A 20558-nucleotide genomic window follows, 5' to 3' on the forward strand; every position below is an offset into this window, starting at 1 on the left:
TAAAAAAGTAAAAATCACTGAGAGCTCACACAACTGAAAACACTTTTTCGGGAGAGGGAAAAAGTCTAAACAGACCAAAGCAGATCTCTCACTAAAGTAAGGAGACCCTGGCACATGGGTTAGATTCAAGTTGCAACCCAAACAAACAAATGAGTTATGGCCCACGTGAACTGATAAGACGTGAATGACTCAAGCAAGGAATGTCATATTTCTATCTTGAAGTTCCATATTTTGTCACGTGTTGGAAAGCCTTTCAAAGGTTAATATGGTGTCTATGAATTTATGTGTACGTTGGAAACTGAAAGGTGATCTTCATTTCAGCATTAATGTCGACAGTAATGTAAACGAAAACAACGTGTATTTGCGACAGCACTAATGTTGCTCACAACAGCAGCATTGGAAATAATTGTCAATTATTAAATTTAAGTAATTTCAATTCTATTATAACAAACTGCATGAAGTTCATATTTTTACTGAATGGAAATAAAATAACAACTGGAAAACTTGGTGGTGATTAGCCGGAATGCTGCGGTGAGTCAGCTCAAGATGGCCAGACAACATCTCCTTACTTCGCGCGCGGTTCGGGTTAAAAAGAAACTCCAAATGCATGGAAGTAATATTTCTGGGAACCTTTGAGTGGTTATAAAAAATAATTTCATTATTTTCTCCACAACTTTGTCGCTGGAAGTTTTTACTTGGAATTACAGAACAAAAAATGGCCAGCGACGACATTTTCTACTGCACGAATATAAAAAATCTCCACATACTTTATTTGAATATTTTTTAATGCAAATATGCTTTAAAGTATTGATAAATTCTGAGTACCACCGTCACCTATGACAATTAAAAAACAGTGTCAATTTTTTCATAATGAAAGCTTCAATTTTACGGCATGTTTCAACGTTAGGAATGAAAACAATGTAAAAATTGTGTTTTCACAGAAAATTTGCATTTTTAATTTATCTAAAATTATGTAAGCAAGTTACCAGTTTTTTGTGTTCACCATCGTATTCTCTACAAAATTTCCTGCAAAACTGCAGGTACCGATTTTACTTAAGCTAAATTTGTAAATCCAGAAATTTCACAACAGCGCGCTCGTATTTCCCATAAGAAAAGCATTGCCCATAAGAGCCCATTGTGTCTTCTGAACGTGAAAAGGACTCTAGAAGCAGGAGTGATTGGTGTACAGTGGCTGTACAGAGTGATGAAAACAGCAGCCGCAGAGTGGACATATACTAGGTTGGTTGGTCTATGTCATTAGTCTTAGTTCATAAGATACAAGTAGTAGTTGAAATGTTATTTCATTATACTTATACCATGGTTGTCCATTGCTAAATAATGCCCATGCTTTGTAATTGCATTGTAATGAATATTTATGAGCACAGATTTAAGAATTTATTGAACATTTATGTAATAAACAAAATTATTGGCAGTACCTCAAAACATGTTTTAATCATTGAGACAACAAGACCTCTAATATGTTAATGAGCCTTCTGCTATACTTAGTGTAGTTACAATTTGTAGTGATCTTATATTTTATAGGTGGTTACAAATAAAGTTTTCTTTTTCTTGAAAAGGAATACCCCTATGCGGTCGTATTCACCATTTTCTCAACTTTCACACTCACCAATTTTTACTATATTCTCGGTCTTTCACATTTCAAACATACACAAACATCCATGTCCTAGCCAGGATTCGAACCTGACACCCCTGGTTTCATAGCACGATGCACTGACCACTCCACCACAGAGGCAGACATATCAATTGCTAGAAATGGATCTTGTTAAATAAAGTGAAAATATGAAGTATATATAGTTCAATATCGAACTATCATCTCATTTTTTTCTGTATTACAATTTATTGTAACTCTTGATATTTATATGATTTGCATTAATCCCCCCCCCAGAAAAGATCAGCAATGAATTTTTGGAAGCTATATTGTCTCTATGAAGAGATGCAACCATAAGATCTGTTTCTATTTAGGAATTTACATAATTTGTCTTATATGTAGAGAATAGGGATATGCACTAGCATGGTGATTATTACAAAACTTAACATTCCCACTCACTATTACTCAATCTACAAATATTTGAGTACTTTAAATGTGCACAGATGGTTTTCTGCCATATATGTTCTCTCTCCACACAATGAATTCTCAAGAGCAGAAGACAAACCAGGTTCTAGTGTGACATATCAACATAGCGGATCTTGTTTTCTTACAACTTTGGAAAACTAATTTACACCATAAATTGCATGTACAGAAATGAAAGTGTACGGCTTTCCTAGGTTGCAGATTTTAAAGCAGATGTAAAAAAAAGCAGAAATGTCCATTATGGTACTATGCATGTTTCAATTCCAGCTTTAGAAATTTTAAATGGAATAGTGGCCATGTCACCACTAAAATTCATACTGAAATTCAATTTTGATTATATTTATTAATTTGAAAGTAAAACAAGCAACATTGCAAATGAAAATTCACAAAAAAAAAGAAAAAGAAAAATTAATAGACTATAATTTTAATTAATTTAGAATAAAAAACTTAACACTACACATTTAAAACACTGACCTTCAATTCAGTAGCTAAACACATGAAAAGATCTTCAATATTTGTGTTCTCTTTTGCAGATGTTTCCAGAACAAACATTATCTCAGGAATGTACTCACACATAGCCTCAGCTTCGGCAAATTCAACTTCCCTCATGCTCTCTAAATCGCACTTATTTCCTGGAAATAAAGCAGAAAATTTACAATTGTATTTTATACTTTGTTTAAAAATGCTAACTACATCCTAGTCAAACATCTGGATTCAATACCAACTACATCCTAGTCAAACATCTGGATTCAATACCAAACTTGTAAAATTTACTGGAAACTGTATCTTTATGTGGTCTTTTGCATAAAATATATCTGTCCCTGTTATATTTTGGGCATTCCAATATTTTTTATGTTGCACATCAGAACTTTTCCAAGCCACATTCACATCTATTGTTGTTTACAATTCAAAGTTTCCATGCATTTTAGTACACAAATGGCTTGTTCTCAGTCTGTTAATTAATACAATTACATGTATTCTTCGTACCACTGACATTAAGTAACCATGGTTTGAACTGAGCAATGGACCTGTATGGTTTACCATCTGTTATATGTTAATTTTGTGTATTTCCTACAAGTATATATGTATTTATATTATTTTATATATAGCTTTAGAAATTTTAAATGGAATATAACTTGACATGTTCAGCAGAAGTATCATTCCCCTCACATCTGGATGTGGACAGATTCCTTTTCTGGCATTCCTCTCCCTGCCTGTCCTCCTCTCTCCTTCTTCCTTTTTCTTATCCTTTCCATTCTTTGTTGATCTCGAGTCCCCCGTTCCAGTACATTAGGTCTTCTTCTTCTTTTCTATATCTTTGGCCTCCTTCCATTTCCACGTTATTTCATTCTTCTCCTTCTCCTACCTCTATTCTATTGTCACGTTTCACTGGTGTGCTTGAATATCACATTTTTGTCTTTCTAGTCTCGCGTCATCTGTGTGTTGTTTCAACCTGTCTTTCAGCCTCTCTCGTTTTTCTTTCTTCCCCTATGGATAGACTATCACATGTTTGCAATTCACCTCAGACAATACCTTCCTATTGCCTGCTTAAAACTGTGCATCCTGCCTTTCTGTATGTCCTTATGCTCACTTTCCTTAGGACTTTGCATATCTTATCTGTGGCCTCTCCCATACTCCATATGCCAAACCACATCCTTTTTCTTCTTTTTTTTCCTTCTGTTAATTGTGTCTGTCTTCCTTCTCGTAGGCATTCTTTTCCAGTTGCTCCCATAGGCTATGTATTTGTCTTTCCTCTTCACGTCCTTTTGTGCATATTTTTCCTCTATTCTATCTTGCATGTTCCTTACCAAATTTATTTTCGCCTCTTCACTCATATCCCTTTTTTTTTTCTTTTTTTTTTGTCACAGAACATCCCTGCTGCACACACTTATTCTGATGCCATGTGGTCTCGGTACCTTTCCCTCTCTCCCTTCCTTCTCTTCATTACATGCAAGAAACGTATTTTCTCTTCCTGTTCCATTTCGAACTCCAGTAATAGTTTGGATGAATACGTAATAATTAGGGTGTAACAACCCTGCGTGGTCATCACATTTAGCGATCCTGCGTAATAGCCATATTCTTTAATATATAATTATTAATGCTTGCAAAATGCCCTGAGAGGCTTACGCTTTTGATTTATCTTTTATCTAATTTTGAGTGCATTGTTGTTTATATTGTGTAGTAGTTGTGGTGTGTAGTTTGTTTATGTTTATATTGTGTAGTAGTTGTGGTGTGTTTGTGTGTGTCTTGTGTAGTAGTTGTGCTGTCTAATGTGTTTGTGTTCATCTTGTGTAGTAATTGTGCTGCCTAATGTGTTTGTATTTGTCTTGTGTAGTAGTTCCTCCATTCATATTGGGGGTTAGGCGTAGAGCTGACAACTCTGCACTGTAAAAAGACATGTCAAGAAACAGAAACAGAAACAGGCCATGGATGTTCCCAAGGTAAAATATTCCGGAGGTAAAATAGTCCCTCGTTCGGATCTCCGGGTGGGGACTACTTTGGGAGGTCCCTGGACTAAAAATAAGATCTACATTAGGAATAAGGATATTAAATTAGGCACCTGGAATGTTCTGAGCCTGGTGCATTTCAGTGTACAGTTAATGAGATAGTGAAGTATAAATTAGATGTAGTAGCTGTCCAGGAAGTTAGGTGGCCAGGAGAAGGGAATTGAAAAACTAAAAATTATACTTTTTTCTATGGTGGTACTGAAAATCATAATTTTGGAACATGCTTTTTCATAAATAATAGAATTATCTCGGCTCTTAAAACAGTAGAATTTTTTAATGATAGGATATCATATGCAGTTTTACAGGGTAGGTGGTGTAAAATTATTTTAATAAACATACATGCACCAACGGAAGATAAAGATGATAATACTAAAGATGATTTTTATACAGAGTTAGAACAGGTCTTTGATAAATTTTCTCAGTATGATATGAAAATTCTGTTAGGTGACTGTAATGCACAGATTGGCAAAGAAGAGACATTTAAACCCACGATTGGTAAAGAAAGTCTTCATGAATTAAGTAATGAAAATGGTATAAGATTGATTACTTTTGCAACCTCAAAGAATTTAATTGTTAAAAGTACCACTTTTAAACATAAAGATATCCATAAATATACTTGGTCTTCTCCAGATGGTAAAACTCATAATCAGATAGATCATATTCTTTCTCATTGATAAGAGAAGGCATACTAGTATAATTGACGTTCGTACACATAGAGGTGCTGACTGTGCCAGTGACCATTATTTAGTAATAGCTAAATTAAGAGAAAGACTCTCAGTGATAAAGCATAAGCAACAAAATCTAAAAGTTCTAAAATTTGATACAGGAAAGTTTACTGATGAAAGAATTAAGAAAGATTACCAAATTAAACTGTCAAATAGATTTGATGTTTTGCAGGATTTAAATGATGATGAAGATATAAATGAAACAGACGTAAATAAGAATTGGGAGCACATACGTAATGCAATAGAATCAGCAGCTAAAGAAAGTATAGGATACCATAAACTGAGAAAAAGTAAGCCATGGTTTGATAATGAATGTCATAATCTAATAGAAATAAGAAATCAGGCTAGACTTAGGTGGTTAAATAACTCTGATGATACAAATCTAAACAATTATAATAGAATAAAGCGAGAAGTTAACCGCACGTTTAGAAGTAAAAAAAGAGATTACTTGGAAAGCAAAATTAACGAAATTGAAACAAACAGCAAAAATAAAAATATCAGAGATTTATATAAAGGTGTAAATGAGTTTAGAAAGGGGTGGCAACCTAAAGTAAACTTGATAAAAGATAAAGACGGTGATTTTCTAGCTGACCCATGCGATATTCTAAATAGATGGAAGAACTACTTTAATGACCTTTTAAATGTCCATGTAGGAGATAAATCAGAAGTAAATGAAGTCCACATAGCAGAACCTTTAGTTCCAGAACCTAACTTGACTGAAGTTAAAGATGCTATTAAAAGGCTAAAGCACCTGGCATTGATTTAATACCAGCTGAGTTAATTAAATATGGCGGAAATTCATTAATATGTCAAATTCATAAATTAATTTGTTTAATATGGAATAAAGAAGAAATCCCTCAACAGTGGAAAGAATCCATAATTGTTCCTGTGTTTAAAAAAGGTGATAAAATGAACTGCAATAATTACCGTGGAATTTCTCTACTCTCAACAACATACAAAATATTGTCTAACATTCTTTTAACAAGACTAACCCCATATGCTAATGAAATTATAGGTGATTATCAATGTGGATTTAAACGTAACAGATCAACTACAGATCAAATTTTTCACATCAGACAGACACTTGAAAAAAAGTGGGAATATAATCAAAATGTCCATCAGCTATTCATTGATTTCAAAAAAGCATATGATTCGGTCAAAAGACATAAATTATATAATATATTAGTAGAGTTTGGAATACCTAAGAAGCTTGTTAGTATGATAAAAATATGCACCAGTGAAACAGAAAGTAAAATTCGTGTGGGTATTAATATGTCTGACAAATTTACAATTCATGATGGGTTAAAACAAGGAGATGCATTATCTCCATTGCTCTTTAATTTTGCCTTAGAATATGCTGTTAGGAAGGTAAAAGAAACTAAAGAAGGACTAAAATTAAATGGTGTGACTCAGTTGTTAGCATATGCAGATGATGTAGACTTATTAGGGGATGATGTGAATACAATTAAGAATAATGCTAAAATATTTTTCAAAACTGCTAAAAAGATAGGTTTGGAAGTTAACAAAGAGAAAACTAAATATATGCTTACAGGCCGAAACCAAGTGTTAGGTAATAATGAAAATCTAATTATTGATAACAACTCGTTTGAACCAGTTTCCAAATTCAAATACTTAGGAGTAATATTAACAAATGAAAATTATATTAAAGAGGAAATAAAAAGTAGGGTTAATTCAGGAAATGCATGTTACTTCTCTCTTCATAAACTTTTGTCTTCTCGTTTAATATCTAAGAAACTAAAAGTTAATATATACAAAACAGTAATTTTGCCTGTAGTATTATATGGATGTGAAACTTGGTCCCTTACATTGGAAGAGGAAAATAAATTGAGAGTATTTGAAAATAAGATCCTTAGGAATATATTTGGACCTAAAAGGGACGAGGAGACAGGTGAGTGGAGAAGGTTACATAATTTAGAACTACATAATTTGTATTCATGTCCAGATATTATTAGAATAATTAAATCAAGAAGACTTAGGTGGGCAGGCCATGTGGCACGAATGGGAGAGGAAAGAGGAGTTTACAGGATTCTTATTGGGAAACCTGATGGTTAGAGACCTGTAGGAAGGCCAAGACGAAGATGGAGGGACAACGTTGAGATGGACCTAAGGGAAATCGGTAGGGATGGAAAAGAGTATATAGAACTTGCTCAAGATAGGGAAAGATGGAAGGCCTGTGTTGCTGCAGCCATGAACCTTCGGGTTTAAGAAGGCTAGGGAGTTAGTTAGTTAGTTATATATAGCTTACTACTCTATGTGCAGCTTATATATGTAATATTACACTGACAAGGGTTAGGTGGCAGAAACAGCCCCAGGCTAAACCTCACCTGCTTAATAACACTTTTATTATTATTTCACAGCAACACCTATGGAGTGAGCTTGCCCATTATTCAGGTTTAGAGAAGGCTTCTGCTGGAGGAGGGCATGAGTTTCCTGAATAATACTGTCAACAGGGGGACCAGTTTTGTGGAGCACTACAGTGGTGTTCCAGCGCTGTGAGAGATCGGACTTGGGATTTTCTTCTTTCATATCTTCCAGCTGCTTTCCCATTCTGTCCTAATATATTTCCCAGCGTATCTTTGGTGGCACCAACATGTTGCTTGTACACCCGAGGGAATGCTTGATATTGTATGAAGTATCTTCTGTATCCAGAGTCCTCGCATCTGGTTGGCTGGTTCACGCGCAATTTTGATGTGTTCCTTGAGTCTTGGCAAGTCTAGTGAAGTTGGAAGCATGGTACGGGAAAGGCATCCAGTTGGGCTTGGGGTATCGTATCTTGGGTGTTCTGTTGTTGGGAAGGGTCTTTGAACTTTGATCTGAATCACACATGTGTGTGCCCCACGTGAAAGGCTGTGCCATGCATCGAGGAATAACTTGGAAACAGCAGCAAATGATTACTCAAATATAATAGTATGGAAATAAAGTTGGCAACTGGTTGCTGTATGGGCATATTTGTGTGTAAGCATCCTACACATGCAAGCAGATGCTTTCAGTAGCCAGTCGATGCTTCTATTTAAAAGTGCTTCCACATACAATATAGATAAAATATTAAAATCAACACAAGAATTAAAATAATTCAGTTCACGGAGAAGAAAGCATGCCGCACAGGCATTAGTAATACAGGACATAGATTATAGATTACAGCAGCAATGCCTTGTAATATTTAATTCTAATCCAGCAATTAAGTTTTATTTATAGTCCATTTAATGCAGAGTGAGATATCAACCACTGAGGCATACCAACGTTGATTATCATGCTGGAAGGTCAAAAACAATTGTAGGTAAATTATTTTTAGTTTTAGGTCACACTTAATTGCTGACTGTATCCAGTGTTATGTCTAAAAGAGGTATTTTCTGGAAAATATTTTCCCATAGCTTCACATATAATAAAAACTCATTAATCATCCTCGCAACACAGATAGACAAGATAAGAGGTTTTTAATCAGGGTGGCCACTCTAGAACCACTATAAAATTCAAGTATAATTCCAGATTTTCAAGGAGAACTTTCCAAATATTCAAGGGTTAAAGCAAATGTTTTCTCTATTTCAAGCTTACATATTACTGTCTATCACCCCCCCATCCCTCATACAAATATATTAACAATATAAAGGGTCTGTGCGATTCCAATGTATCCAAAAATTCTAATTCAATTTAATTCAACAATCTATATATTTAATATAAGGTGCAGAGTTTACATTTTCCATTCCACATACTCAGATTAGAAATACATGTACAAACACAGGTCACAAATGTTTTGGGATATTGTATTCTACGAAAAATTGTTAACTGCATAAGAATTTCTAATTTACCTAATCAACTTCAAGATATCTTGAAATAATCTTCCGTATGTCAGAGAGATTGTTATGCAAAGGACACTAACAAAGCAAACGGATTGAGATAATTCTATTTTATTTTCCATGCAGCTTTCTTTTCTTTTCCTTCCATGATAAAAAAAAAAATGTAAATATGTGAGACTTGCCATAAGCCTTGGTTAGTCCTCGATGTACATCTCTCCTAAGTCTACACACTTAGTGACATGGCTGTACAATTGCTGGATGCCCCTGCGGACATCTAAAAAAAAAAAAAAAAAAGGTAAAGTGCTCCCCTGCGGACATCTTCTTTTGGGATTTTATTTAGATACCTCGTCACAGCTTCTTCAATTTCCAAAATGGTGTCAAAAAGTTGGCCCCTCAGGTGGGATTTGATTTTGGGGAATAAAAAGTAGTTAGCCAAAGCCAATTCTGGCGAATAAAGTGGATGCTTTACACACATCACTTGTTTCGGTGCCAAACACTGTTGGACAATAATTGCCTTGTGGCTTGGCGCATTGCCGTGCTGCAGGAACCAAGCACAAGATTCAACCAGCTCTGGTTTCACTCGTCGTAATCTCTCTAGCAAGGACTCCAAAATGGATCTACAGACAGCTGCAATAATCAATCATCATCCCTGACTGTGCCCAGTTTTCATTCAGTTTTTGTCTAACTTTTTCGACATTACTGCCACATCTTTCTGACCATCACGATGCCAAATGAAAACACTGGATTGACAAAAGGTGTCATTGCCGTAAGCAGTTTTCAGCATTTCAACGGTTTCTGAAGGGGTTTTACTGAGTTTCACACAAAACATAATCGCCACTCGTTGTTTTGTTTTCAAATGCATGACAAGGGTACAAAACACTGCACTAGTATAAAAGCTGTAACTCACTCAATATTGCACCGAATCGGACACTCACTACATGCGACACTACAAAATACATGTACCAAATGGCACATTGCAGCATTTATCTTGTTACAATAATGCCAGTCTTAAAACTTTGTAGACACACTGTGCACATAATGGGGTTTGGATTAATGAAAGTTGCAATTTTTCAAGTCTACAGAGAAAAATTCCAAGCAGAATTCATGCATAATTCCCAGAGCCAATAATTCACACATAACCCCCCCCCCCCTCCCAATTAAAGGAATTCCCGGAGAGTAGAGACCCTGTTAATGATGTATTGCAAAGCTTTCAGTTGGATGAGGGGTTCTTGATTTCAGCTCTTGTTAAATGGATTCAACATTTGTACTTGTGGAGGACTGGTTAGCACATCGCGCTATGATGCCAGAGGTCCTGGGTTTGAATCCCGGCCTCGGCATGGATGTTTGCGAGTGTCAATTCATCAATTTCATCAGATCGTCACTCATTCCCATCTTCGCAAATTAGCCAAAAGTGGCACAAGAAGTGAAGTAAAATAAAGCAAATCAATCAATCGACATTTGTACCAATGTTTTAAGCGGTGGAGTTAAAAGATGATACCCACATGCAAGCTTCTATGGCCATCAAGATAGTAATTCACTTGGTTGTGAGTTATGTTCAAACATGTACAGAGGTTGTTCGCTTTATATCCGACCATTTTCGATTCGGTGCTGCCACCTGGCGTATCATGCTGGAACTATGGGTGTTGTGTCTGACCTTGTAGGTGCGTGAGTGTTGGTAGTGAATGTTATCAAATGGCGCCGAAAATCAACCGGTATTGGGAGGGTTACGTAATGGCCCTTTTCCATGCTAAGTTTTCATACGTACGCAGTGTGAAACACTCGGGGTGACTACTGCGAAAGCTATTGTGGCCCGTTACACACAACAGGTTCTCCTTGCGAAACATTCACCCACGAAAACCACCAGGAGAAGGGCTGCAAGCAAAGTGTCACATACCGTGACATTGACGGCAAGGGGCGCAGCAACTTTGTTCGTCAGTGCAGGGAAAGTTTCCCTCGTGGCTTTATGGTTGTGACGGGATTCGGATATGAGGGTAAGTTCATGATATGCAAGGTGGACAAAAACGTGAAGGTGAATGCCAGATACTTCCAAGACTCCATTCTCACACCTATCTATCGGATAGACATCCCACAATTGTATGGAATGGACGCGAACCAGGTGATGATCCATATGGACAAGGCTTCAAGTCATACCGCCAGAACATCACTACATTTTTATCAGGAAATGACAGAGGAATTTGGAATTCGTGTCATTCCGTTTGAAGACACTCCTGTGAAAAGCCCAGATGGCAGTCCAATGGATTTTTGCGCATTTGGACTGTTGAAACGTTGTCTTCAACATCGCCCCGCGCACTCTGGATGGTCTATGGAAAGATTGCAGGGAGGAGTGGGACAGAATTCTCATGCCTGTCCTGCGCCGGAGCTTGCTGCAATGGAAACTACGATGTCGGGTGATAGTCCACAATGCTGGGGGTCCAATAGAACATGATCGGTGGTGGCGGCGCGGTATCTCTTAAGGTGAGCACCCGTCAAAAATGGTCGGATATAAAGCGAACAACTCTCTATGTGTACACACACATATACACATACAAATTTATAGTTTCCATGAATGCGGGGAACAGTGGATGGAAAGACATGCAGTGTCATGTAAGCTCATGTACCAGCTTCTCATTGATACTAGTTGTACTAGTACTAGTTAATAATAATAATAATAATAATAATAATAATAATAATAATAATACAGGGAGAGACGGGGAGGAAGGCACTGACTGTTGAGCAGCAACACATATTCATTAAATTCTTGGCAAAGGAAAATTTTATTCTTAATGAAATTTTTACAAGGATTAAAGGAGATATGATTCTCATCCCCCAAAATATCTTCAGTTATTATGTTATGGCACTTCTGATTGTAAGAAATATAAACACGAGTTCATTTTCAGAAGCACTAATTTGAATTTAAAATATTAAAAGTCTGCCTTACCAACTAGCACCAGTATCACATTGGAAGCTGTGTATCTTCTAACTTCATCTATCCACCTCTGGAGACTCAGGAATGATGAACGCTTCGTAATATCATAAACTGGAATGAAAACATTGTAAAAATTATTTATAACAGTAGTAAATACCTATATAGAAGAATTCTTCCTAGAGATTTGCACTCCTGCCATCCCCGGACTTGAAGCAATTCAGACAGACGAAAACTAATTTTTTCCTGTTTCTATGGTGGTGTTAATGATTGTTGACCTGAATGCATCATTATGCTCCAAATATATTTTTGTCAATGGCAGAGCCATTAAACTTATTTAGCTTTATTCCCAAATTTTCATAATTGTTTAAACATTTGCTCTTCTTGCTTAAATGTACGAGGGCTAGTCAAAAAAGAATGAGAATGACTTTTTACTTATGAAATACATTTGCAGGGTCCAGGTTGATATGGTCTTTTTCAAAGTAGTCCCCATCGAGTTGTATACACTTTGCCCAACGTGTCTGCCAGTCCTGGAAGACATGCTGGAATCTGTCTTTTGACATCATCTTCAGAACAGCCTCCGCCTTCTTCAGAACGGCCGTTGACGAGTCGAAATGCTTGCCCCGCAGCTCTCATTTCAGACGAGGGAACAAAAAAGGTCACATGGAGCAAGATGCAGGCTGTATGGAGGGTGCAGGATACATTCAATGTTTTGTCAAGCCAGATATTGGGCAACAACATTGGAAACATGAGGGCATGCATTATCCTGATGTAGGCGCTGACCAGATGGATGCAGCTCAGGGCGTTTTCGACGGATGTGTTCAGCCAGGGTCTTCAAAACTGTCCCGTAATACTGCTCAGTAACTGTGGTATGCACTTCATGTTGGTAGACCATTCCATGGCAGTAGAAGAAGGAAATCACCATTACCTTATTCGCCGACGGAACAGCTTTGGCTTTCTTTAGCATCGGAGAACTGGGTGATTTCCAGACTGTGCTCAGCCGCTTGCTTTTGAGAAACCAACTCTCGTCACCAGTTACGATGGAAAGTTAAAAATTTGTACTTACGTATGTGAGTATAGTGCTCTTATTGTAGAACGACGTTTCAGAGATTGACTATCTCTTTCCTCAGGTTCGTATAAAAACTAAGTACTTGGCATAGTACTGCGTCAAAAATGTAATATGAGGATTGTGGTTAAGGGTTGGTTAGGGTACATTTAAAATATTAAGTTTTTGCTATTAGAAGTACGTAAAAACCAAGCCGTTCCCTAATAAAACTTGTACAGTAGACCTATTCACAGGTAAAAAAGTTAAAAAAGTTAAAATTCTAAAAAACCTGCATAAATCACAATGCAACCTGCAGGTTTGGCCTTTCCTACCCAACTGTGCTTATCCATCCACATGAAGGTCAATTCACAACGAATATTTCCCCTCCCCTTAATTTTCTCGTTTCCCCTTATTACATCACAAATCCAACGTGAATTCACGTTCCTCTCTTGCAGCTTGCATAACTTCCGGAGTGACGTGGAAACCGATATTGGGTTCAATCTTCCAGGCTTTATCCCATTTTTTGAGGAAATTGATCCACCCTTCTTCCAAATTTCCTTCGTCCCTATTAAGATTATTCTCCCCCCCCCCCTACAAATACTCGCTGTTTCATACACGTTTCTTCCTAATTTCCTCCCCTCTTTTCTGATTATCTCTTTTTTTGCGATTCTATGCCCACTTTCCAAAATGTGTTCTGAGAGACCCGTTTTGGGAACTTTTTCCCTTATGTCCTTTTCATGCTCGCTCCATCTTTTACCCATATTTCGGCCCGTCTGTCCTATGTACTCCTTCCCGCATTGGCATTCTATTCGATAAACCCCCTTCTGTTTTTCCGGTATTTCCCTAGTTGTCTTTCCTTTCTTATAATCGGTGAAGTATTTTTCTACATTCTTTGGTGCTTTCATCCCGCAAACGATTCCAAAATCTCTCGTTATTTTTCCGATTTTTTCCGATACGGATTGATGGTAAGGGATGCCAACGTACTTTACCCTCCTATTTTCGATTTTTTCCCCTTCTTTTTGATCCCCTTCTTTCCTAATAATTTTCCGTGCTCTCTCCGCTATCTTATCCATTTCTCTATTTGTGTATCCGTTTTTTAATCCTGTTTTTCTTATCCACCGAATTCCGTTGTCTTTTTCTTTTTCATTATTGCATAGTCTACCGGCCCTAATAAAAAAGTTAAGGAATACGTTTTTCTTTGTTATTTCGGGGTGCGCCGATTCCTTGTTAATATATAAGTTCCCCGATAGGGGTTTATGATGTACTCCTGTTCTAATCCTATTCCCTTCTTTCAAGATACTAAGATCCAGGAAATTGATTATTCCATCCCTTAAGTTTTCCCTAGTGAAGTTTATTCTTTCATCTTGTTTTTCTAATTCTTCAAAAACCTTGTTCAGTGCTACCCCCTTTCCTATAATCAAGATATCATCAACGTATCTCCCATAATATTTAATACCCATTCCTGTTTTTTCCAAAGCTGCCTTCTCAATGAAGTGCATAAAAATGCTCGCTACTATACCCGAAATGGGGTTTCCCATCACCAAGCCTTCTTTTTGTCTATAAATACTTTCATTGACATAGAAAAAATTATATTCCGTTACAAGGTTATACCATCGTACATATTCCCAAGCAGTTAGGATGTCTATTCCTTTTTCTAACAGCCACCTTAGTAAACAATCTCCCGCCCACCCCATCAGAAAAGAGGGGAGGAAATTAGGAAGAAACGTGTATGAAACAGCGAGTATTTGTAGGGGGGGGGAAGAATAATCTTAATAGGGACGAAGGAAATTTGGAAGAAGGGTGGATCAATTTCCTCAAAAAATGGGATAAAGCCTGGAAGATTGAACCCAATATAGGTTTCCACGTCACTCCGGAAGTTATGCAAGCTGCAAGAGAGGAACGTGAATTCACGTTGGATTTGTGATGTAATAAGGGGAAACGAGAAAATTAAGGGGAGGGGAAATATTCGTTGTGAATTGACCTTCATGTGGATGGATAAGCACAGTTGGGTAGGAAAGGCCAAACCTGCAGGTTGCATTGTGATTTATGCAGGTTTTTTAGAATTTTAACTTTTTTACCTGTGAATAGGTCTACTGTACAAGTTTTATTAGGGAACGGCTTGGTTTTTACGTACTTCTAATAGCAAAAACTTAATATTTTAAATGTACCCTAACCAACCCTTAACCACAATCCTCATATTACATTTTTGACGCAGTACTATGCCAAGTACTTAGTTTTTATACGAACCTGAGGAAAGAGATAGTCAATCTCTGAAACGTCGTTCTACAATAAGAGCACTATACTCACATACGTAAGTACAAATTTTTAACTTTCCTTTTTTATATTCTGGATTTGTGAGTAACACGCGACAAACCTATAAAATGCTAGTTACGATGGAATTCAGGTAGGCCTCGCCATGCTCCGCTACCAGAAGCCGAAGCTCCCGACACACCTCCACTCTCACCTGCTTCTGTTCAGATGTTAGCAATCTCGGCACCCATCTTGCTTCACACATATGCATCTCATGTGTGAGCCATCGTGCAGAATGGCGAACAAATTACCATGGGAAACGTGTAACACGTCCGCCAGTTCATCTATTGTTATTCGTCGATCTTCCCGAACAATGGAGTCAGCTGTGTTAACCATAATCTCGTTCACTGCGGTGGCCGGAGTGTCCGGAGCGCCTGGACCACCCTGCTTTGTGGTCAAAACACAGCCCTCCTTAAACTGTTTGAACCACCGAAATGCGGTTGATTGTGGAAGGACATCTTCGCTGCATGCCTGCTGCTACATTTTGTATGCTTTCATGGCGGATTTCTGCAGACGAACGCAAAATTTCAAAGCCGCATACTGCCCCTCACGAACTTACTCCATTTTTCATATGCGACTCCTGACCATTCGTATTTTGTTTGCACAGTGTTGCCAGATGCATGCGCATACACACTTGCAATTTTATCTGCCGATTCCACTAGACACATTTTTCTCGCGCAAACTTGTTTCACCGCTGCATGTTGACTGTGTAATATATAAAAAAAAATCATTCTCACTCTTTTTTGACTAGCCCTCATAGTTAACATCAAGTATATGTGTTTGCATTTCAATAATATTCTTAAAATAATCCACCATTCATGTTAGGCATTCAAACTTTATTGTGAACCATTACAATGACTTCACACATTCTTGAGGAGCACAATATACGTATTTTAATTAGGGAACACGGCAAGGGAATAATTTTCTTTGAGCGACAGTTGATGCACTTACTTTCTGGAAAGTGTAGCGATGGGTTTGGATTTCCTTCCACACCAAGGGATAGAATGCATTTTTTTTTTTTTTAGAAATTATTTGCCGAAAGTCTATATGTCGAAAGCAAAGTTACGTCGGAATATTTCTGTACTGAAGTCAATCGCCTGATGTAGAAGCAAGAGACTGGTAAGTTGTCATTCTAATCTTACATTTTGTTTACTAATTTATATTTTCTTTTTTAAAAGACAAGAGACAAGATTGATTGATTCATTGAGTTGGTGTTTTAAGTCCACTTTATGCACACTAAGGCTAATCGGGAGTGGACCTACAGTTTAAAGTGGGATCGGAACCACTATGTGCCTCCACCAGGTATCGAACCCGGGACCCCCTGATTACAAGGCAACGACGCTACCACTGCGCCATCGGGGAGGCCCCAAGAGACAAGATTGATTTTACATTACAGCTTCACAGTTAGTTTTAGACATCGTGTCCGGGGCTGGTAAATCACCAATTACTCTTGTGTTCACGGATGATTTAATGTTACTTTGGGAAGAGTGATCCCTTAGTTTTAGAGGAGGTTGAAGAGGCATGATCTCAATTTTCAACATGGGGGGGGGGGGATGACATGATCGCCTCGCTCTTCGCTTCTCAATATTTCTCTCATATTTGAAACATCTGATCACTTGTCGCTGATCAAAATCTGTCAAGTTGATTTATTGATTTGCTTAATTTTACTTCGCCTTTTGTGCCACTTTTGGCTAATTTGCAAAGATGGGGATGGGTGATGAATTGACACTCACAAACATCCATGCCCAAGCCAGGATTGGAACCCGAATGCTAACCAATCCGCCACAGCGGCAAGCTCTGTAAAGATGAGATGCATCGTTGCAACAATGCATCGTTTTGTGGGTTCATTTACTCATTGACCCTTGTCAGAAATACATATTTACAAAATGTAATAATACCAAACACATACACATACACTCAGTTATGCATAATTCGGTTTTATGTGTAAATTACTGTAGGTCACGGCAAAATAGAATTTAAAAATGTTTTAATTAAATCTTATTTGTACACAATGCATTTATACACAATTCGGTATTACAGTACTATTTTTTATAAAATACAGTTGATTTGTACGTAACCAAGCTACAACAATGTTACAGAAGTATACATTTCTTGTCATTACAAAAGCACAAGGCAAGTTTCAAATACAAAACAGGTTAGGCAGGCATGACGGCGGTCAGTCTCGAGTTGCTAGAAAGATGAGTGCGGTGTGGCAGTGTCGGAGAATCGACACGCGACTTGAAATCAAAGGAGAAAGACTTGCCACAGTTGTTCAGAACGTGAGACCCATTTTATTTTGTATGTAATCGAGACTGATGTTTGCCATGTTCCATAATAAAAACAGAACAGTAGTTCCTTCAGTGCTTCTGGTCAGCCATGGAGAACAGAAAGAGGAAAAGTTACATGCTTGACCAGAAAGTAATATCTTAATGGGAAGTGAATGCAAATCCAAATAAAACTAAAACTGAAACAGCTGCAGATTCAAGCATTGATTAACACAACACTTTGTACAGTAATTAGTAGAGACGTGAAGTTTTAGTTTTATTTTTCCCTAAATTTCGATGTTATTTCTTTTTACTGCAATTTGGTGTTATTTTTCACGGTTTAGGGCTAAATTCCGTGTTATTAATTTTAAATCGGTGTTATTTTTACGTTCCATCTATGCTTAAGATTTTCACATTGTTTTACTTCTGGAAAACTGAGACAAATTTTAGTTTTAATGACAAAAAAATAAGAGAAAATAAGGCTTACCTTTGTGAGAAATGACTAAATTTCTTCCATTTGAAAAACTATTTCACCTCATCAGCCAGTAAATATGAAATGTCCATTGAATGATATCACCCGAATCTTTCAACACAATCATATACTAGGTCATTCAAATATGGCTGGGACTGATTTTTTTCAAACAACCTGCCATGTGCAGCAGTTGTGTGTCCTTGGGAGAATAGAGCCACAACCAGCACACTCCCTCCCACGCAGGTTAGAACCTGCTCGGTCATGTCTGAGTGTTGCTAGAGTAATGAACGAACAGAAGGTGCAGTGGAGTGTGGAACAACACATTGTGATCAAATTTGTCTTTGGGAGAAAATGTCCAGCCATCTGAAATTTTGCAGAGACTCAAACAACAGTATGGGGAAGAGTGTCTCTCACGAACCCGTGTGTTTGAGTCAGGGTTGCCATGATGCCTGTTTTTTTGCAGATAAAACCCGATAAAGCCCAGGCAAAACTGTTTTTTTTTTCAGGTTAAGTTTATAAATATATATATTTTAAAAATCAAATACATTTTTTCCTGATAGTAATATCATGAAACATTCAATTTGTATTGTTTTAGTTCAATAAATCAAAAACTATTAATATTTTCTGTTAACATGGTTGAGAATTGACAATCGAGGTCTCACACCTTGAAATGATTAAAGTAAAAACATACATAACCTGTGTTGCAATAGACCATTGAGGGCCCAGACCTCCCTGATCACCTGATCCTACTCTTGAGGTGGAAGATCATCCAACCAGTTACAGGGTGACATGTGTTTAGCACGACAAATCCCCGGTGACATGTGTTCAGCACGACAAATCCCCAGCATCGTCGTAGGTTTTCATGACCGGGTAACTCTACTTATTCGTAGCTCCCCAATTTAATCATGATGGTGAGTGTTCACCAGTCTCATACACAGGCTGAAATCTCAGGAGACTCAAACCTGCACAACCCCATAGCCAGAGCCCAAAGCATGACCACACAGCCACAGTGCGGGACAAATGATTAAATGATCTAAAATACTATGTTCTGAAAACTTTGACCAATATTTTGATTCTACTTTTGCTGGATGGTGTAACAGTTAATAGATCTGTGATCAGTTCCCAGTGTTGCGCATTGGCAATCCTATACTAATACTTGATAGCTGTGATGGTTTAGTCAACCTCCGTGGTGGAGTGGTTAGCACAGCATACTGCAATGCCAGGGGTCCTGGGTTTGAATCCTGGTTCAGATGTGGATGTTTGTCCCGTTTATAATACAGAAAAAATAGAGAGAAAAAGGGGGATACAACTGCTAAGGGGTATTACTTTTATTACAAATGTAAAAAAAAGTAGACAGGCTGGCTGACTGCCATGCAGAAGACCCGGGTTCGAATATTGGGGTGTGTGATCTAAGGTCGGAATTTTTCCAGTCTTGTCCCTGCAAAAAGCAGCTCTGGAACTCACCCAGCCTCAAATGAATGGGTCGGGGGGGGGGGGGAGGCAGCCGGAGTTTGGTTGTGATCACATCACCTCCAAAATGGCCGAGATCAAGAATATGTCGGGCCCTACCCCATATCCCCTGAATGTGCCTTCATGGCACGGTGCTACATGCACGGGGAAGTCTACCTTTACCTACTATACAACATACGGTACCTGCACACACACTTTTAAATACGCTTCAATACAGTTTGTTCACAGTTTTGTTTTCCCATTATTTTTGTCGATGTTTCAAGTTTAAATATCTCTTCCGTGTATTAACCATGCCAAAATTATAAGGCTGACATATTTAATTGTCTTGACTGATTTCATCCAAATGGTTGTTATGAAACTAACAGTTTCCATGTACAAAACATTAGTGGCCCCCTTTTGGATATCAACATACATATGCACTATATTGTTTTAAAAAAAAAAGTATTTGTCACGCAATATCTTAAGAAATGCCCTAAAATATTTAAGTATTTTTTCCTAATGTCCAAAATGTATTTTACGCACATATTTGAAAGTGGTATCAGAATTTGGAGCTGCCTCAGAATATAAAAAATAAATTTTTCATCCACCATCTCAACAAATGCAAAACAAAATCATTCCCTGGGTGCGACATGATTTTCAGCTTCACCCTCCCTTGCTCGCGCCAATTTTCCTAACACCGATGCCCACATGGCGTTTGACAGACTCACACAATGACCTGCATTGAAAACATATTTTTTTGTGGATTATTGTGGTTCAGATGAACTGAAGCATGAACAGAATTGTTTTTCAAACCAATATATTTGCTAAACAAATAGAAAACCTACATCTTTAATAAAAAAAAATACAAAATTCTAGCAATACACAACAAAAACTTACATTTTTAGTTGGATAAAACACATTATTTGCTTTGGGTACAAATGTACTCTTGTTTTATA

General features: G+C 37.4%; 1 protein-coding gene across 1 annotated transcript in view; it reads right to left on the bottom strand.

Annotated features, from left to right (window-relative positions):
- Rab19 (RAS oncogene family member Rab19) overlaps positions 1-20558 on the bottom strand; it is a 59067-nt gene that overhangs the window by 26201 nt on the left and 12308 nt on the right. Inside the window, exons 3-4 of the mRNA XM_083131449.1 lie at positions 12078-12176; positions 2567-2724 (exon numbers count right to left, since the gene is read on the bottom strand). Of these exons, the coding sequence (XP_082987575.1) occupies positions 2567-2724; positions 12078-12176 (257 nt within the window). The remainder of the gene's footprint in view (positions 1-2566; positions 2725-12077; positions 12177-20558) is intronic.

This window comes from Lepisma saccharinum, chromosome 1, assembly GCF_977018435.1.
Source record: "Lepisma saccharinum chromosome 1, izLepSacc3.1, whole genome shotgun sequence".
In the NCBI taxonomy this organism is placed as follows: Eukaryota; Metazoa; Arthropoda; class Insecta; order Zygentoma; family Lepismatidae; genus Lepisma; species Lepisma saccharinum.